Genomic DNA, 2,782 nt, shown 5'->3' with positions numbered 1-2,782 from the left:
TGTTTTGGGACTTGTAAAAGTGTTTTGAATGTTTTTTATTTGTTTTCTTAAAATGCTATTTGTTTTGAATTTTTAAAAGTGTTTTATGTATTTTAATTTTTTTTTTTATTTAAATTTGTTTTCTGAAATGATAATTTGTTTTTGAACTTGTAAGCATTTTTTGTAATGTTGGTTTGCACCTCCCGGCCACCGTAGAAAGATGACTTCCAATGTTATTATACAACCAGAGGAGAAACCTTACTGTATTGATGTTCTAGGCAAATGAAGGAATTACTGTAGTAAAAAAAAAAAGCATAAAACTACAAATGAAAGGATAGATGTTGATAGATGGAGGTGTTGAGTATGTTGTGTTTCCATGATTTCGAGTTCTCCACTTTGGACTCTCCAACTGTCTAGGCTGCTGAAACTTTGGCCTTATTTTTAAGATTTTTTTTTGCATCACATGTGTTTTCTTTTTAGGCCAAGATTTCTTTACTGAAATATTATAGCTAGATATATTTGCTGAAATACTGTTTATGTCAGAAGGTTTTCTAATGTGAAACTTGATTCTCTGATTTCAGTTTCGATGATCAATACCAGAGTTTATATAACTTCCCAAAGAAGTCCAAGCAGCAGAAAATTGAAGATGCCCTGCTCTGTCAGAGCCCTGTTGTGAGTACAACATAGACACATGTATGCACTTTGTTTGCTGTCTTTATAAGTATAAAATACCTGCTGTTAAACACTTTACAACTCAGCTTTTGATTGATGTTTAATCTGCTGTTTTGTTGTACTTTTTTAGGACAAAGTACTATCGTCTCCCTCTGAACATAAACCCTGCCTCTTGGCTCTGACAGCAGATAGCTGGATCTGTCGCATCTCAGCCGAAACAGGAAAAGAACTGCAGAGGGTTTATCTCTCTCCTAAATATAAGTTCAAGTATATTAAAAACTCTCAGTTTAATGTACTTTTAGTATTTCTAAATGATGTTACACATTTTCTTTATCCTAAATATTTATTATTATTTTTCTTTTAGATATCTTGCCTGGAATGTTTTGCAAGAAACATTTTACATTAAATCTATTCAAAAGAAAGAAACAGCCACTGAAAGACGGGTAAAAATCTAGTATTTCAATATCTATAGATCTTTTAGAAACATTTTGAAAGCTTATAAGCTTAGTTAGCAGTAAAGCATGTTTCAATCTTTATTTTGAAATTATTATTAAATCTAGCTATGAATTGAGATATTTTAATTCTCAAAGGTCTAAATCTCTCTTATTTCCCATCTCTGCATGAAAAATTATTATTATAATAACCATCTATACAGGAAGATATCCAAAAATACCTTTTAGAGTTGGGTATTTATTATTAAAACATATTCCATTTTTGATGTGGTGCTTTGTTTTATGAACTTATTTACCTGTTTTGCTTAACAATTTTCTGAAATAACTATTTGTATTTTTCCTGACTTTTCTGAGAAACATGCTGTATTATAAATACTTGTTAAATTAGATTATTTCTTATTTTCCACAGGCAGGTACCTCACAGAACACAATGATGCACCTGGCTGTTTTTCATGTTTTCCCCCTTCGAATCGTGGGCATTTTGGAGATAAATAAAAAGGTATGCGGACCTATTTAAACATCCACGTGTGCATGATTTGGAATTTATGTTTTTTTTTTTTTTTCAGGGGTNTTGTTAAATTAGATTATTTCTTATTTTCCACAGGCAGGTACCTCACAGAACACAATGATGCACCTGGCTGTTTTTCATGTTTTCCCCCTTCGAATTGTAGGCATTTTGGAGATAAATAAAAAGGTATGCAGACCTATTTAAACATCCACGTGTGCATGATTTGGAATTTATGTTTTTTTTTTTTTTTTCAGGGGTTTGGAAGTGGTGTTACTGATGTGGTTCTCTTCGATGACGTCCTTGCTGTGTCTTACAGTAACAATTCAGTGAGACTATACAGCTTTGAACACATTGTCCAGAGAGTATGTATATTAAGCTGAAACAGTCTCCCGTCCTATCTTTGATATTTGTTTACCTATCAGTTAAAGTGAACAAAAGCCTTCTTTGGTTTTAGTACCTAATCGAAGAGTTAACACTGGGACAACAGAGTTCACTGCTGGAAAACGGAACCGTTGGAGAGGCTCCGTTTGGTATTCCAGTTAACATCCAGGTCACAGGTGAGGTTGTTTTGTGCTCCAGCTCTTAAGCCATTGTGAACTTCAGTTCTTACTTTACGTAACTTATATTCAGAAAACATTATGAACTTTAATACCAGTTTCTGCTTTGTTTGTTTTGTTTGGTTTAAAAAAAAATAAAAAAAATCAATTATTTTCAAACCCAGTGTATGGAAGTGGGGCATTTAGCCGATGCTGGCTGCATCAAAAGCTCCCGGAAACATTGATCTATTTTTCTTATTTTTGTGATGTGTGTGCTGTAATAACCTCACGCCACCTGTGACCCCTCTGGTTTTTGAAAAAAACGTTGAAACGTCATCAGCGCGCAGGACTGGGGTTGTAACAGGCAGCCTGGGCCACAGCCGGCTACGCTCTACCCCTTCTTTTGATTCGGCTAGCTAATCTGAATCGTTCAATTCCATTTGGAGAGCGAGATCATCTGTGGTAGTATCACTAGACATCTTCCAGGCTTGTGAGTAAAACTAGAAGCAGTTCAGCGGACAGGATGAAGAAATGGTAGCCGGCTAGGGCTGGGTATTGTTCAAAAATTTTCGGTTCCGGTACCAATACCGATACCTTCACTTCGATACCGGTTCCTGAACGATACTTTTTTCGAT

General features: G+C 34.8%; 1 protein-coding gene across 2 annotated transcripts in view; it reads left to right on the top strand.

Moving 5' to 3' along the window:
- Positions 1-2,782, top strand: part of dcaf17 (DDB1 and CUL4 associated factor 17) — a 13,854-nt gene that overhangs the window by 1,987 nt on the left and 9,085 nt on the right. The window contains exons 4-9 of one of the 2 annotated variants that reach the window (XM_015404541.1): positions 561-651; positions 782-918; positions 1,016-1,094; positions 1,708-1,797; positions 1,866-1,973; positions 2,066-2,168. In XM_015404541.1, coding sequence (XP_015260027.1) covers positions 561-651; positions 782-918; positions 1,016-1,094; positions 1,708-1,797; positions 1,866-1,973; positions 2,066-2,168 — 608 coding nt within the window. Of the gene's footprint in view, positions 1-560; positions 652-781; positions 919-1,015; positions 1,095-1,512; positions 1,603-1,707; positions 1,798-1,865; positions 1,974-2,065; positions 2,169-2,782 lie in introns of both variants that reach the window. The other variant, XM_015404540.1, reaches the window with a different exon arrangement.

This window comes from Cyprinodon variegatus, unplaced genomic scaffold (assembly GCF_000732505.1).
Source record: "Cyprinodon variegatus isolate N-32 unplaced genomic scaffold, C_variegatus-1.0 Scaffold1780, whole genome shotgun sequence".
Lineage (NCBI taxonomy): Eukaryota > Metazoa > Chordata > Actinopteri > Cyprinodontiformes > Cyprinodontidae > Cyprinodon > Cyprinodon variegatus.
Note: the sequence above shows the minus strand (reverse complement) of the source record. Positions and strands in the feature narration are given on the sequence as shown.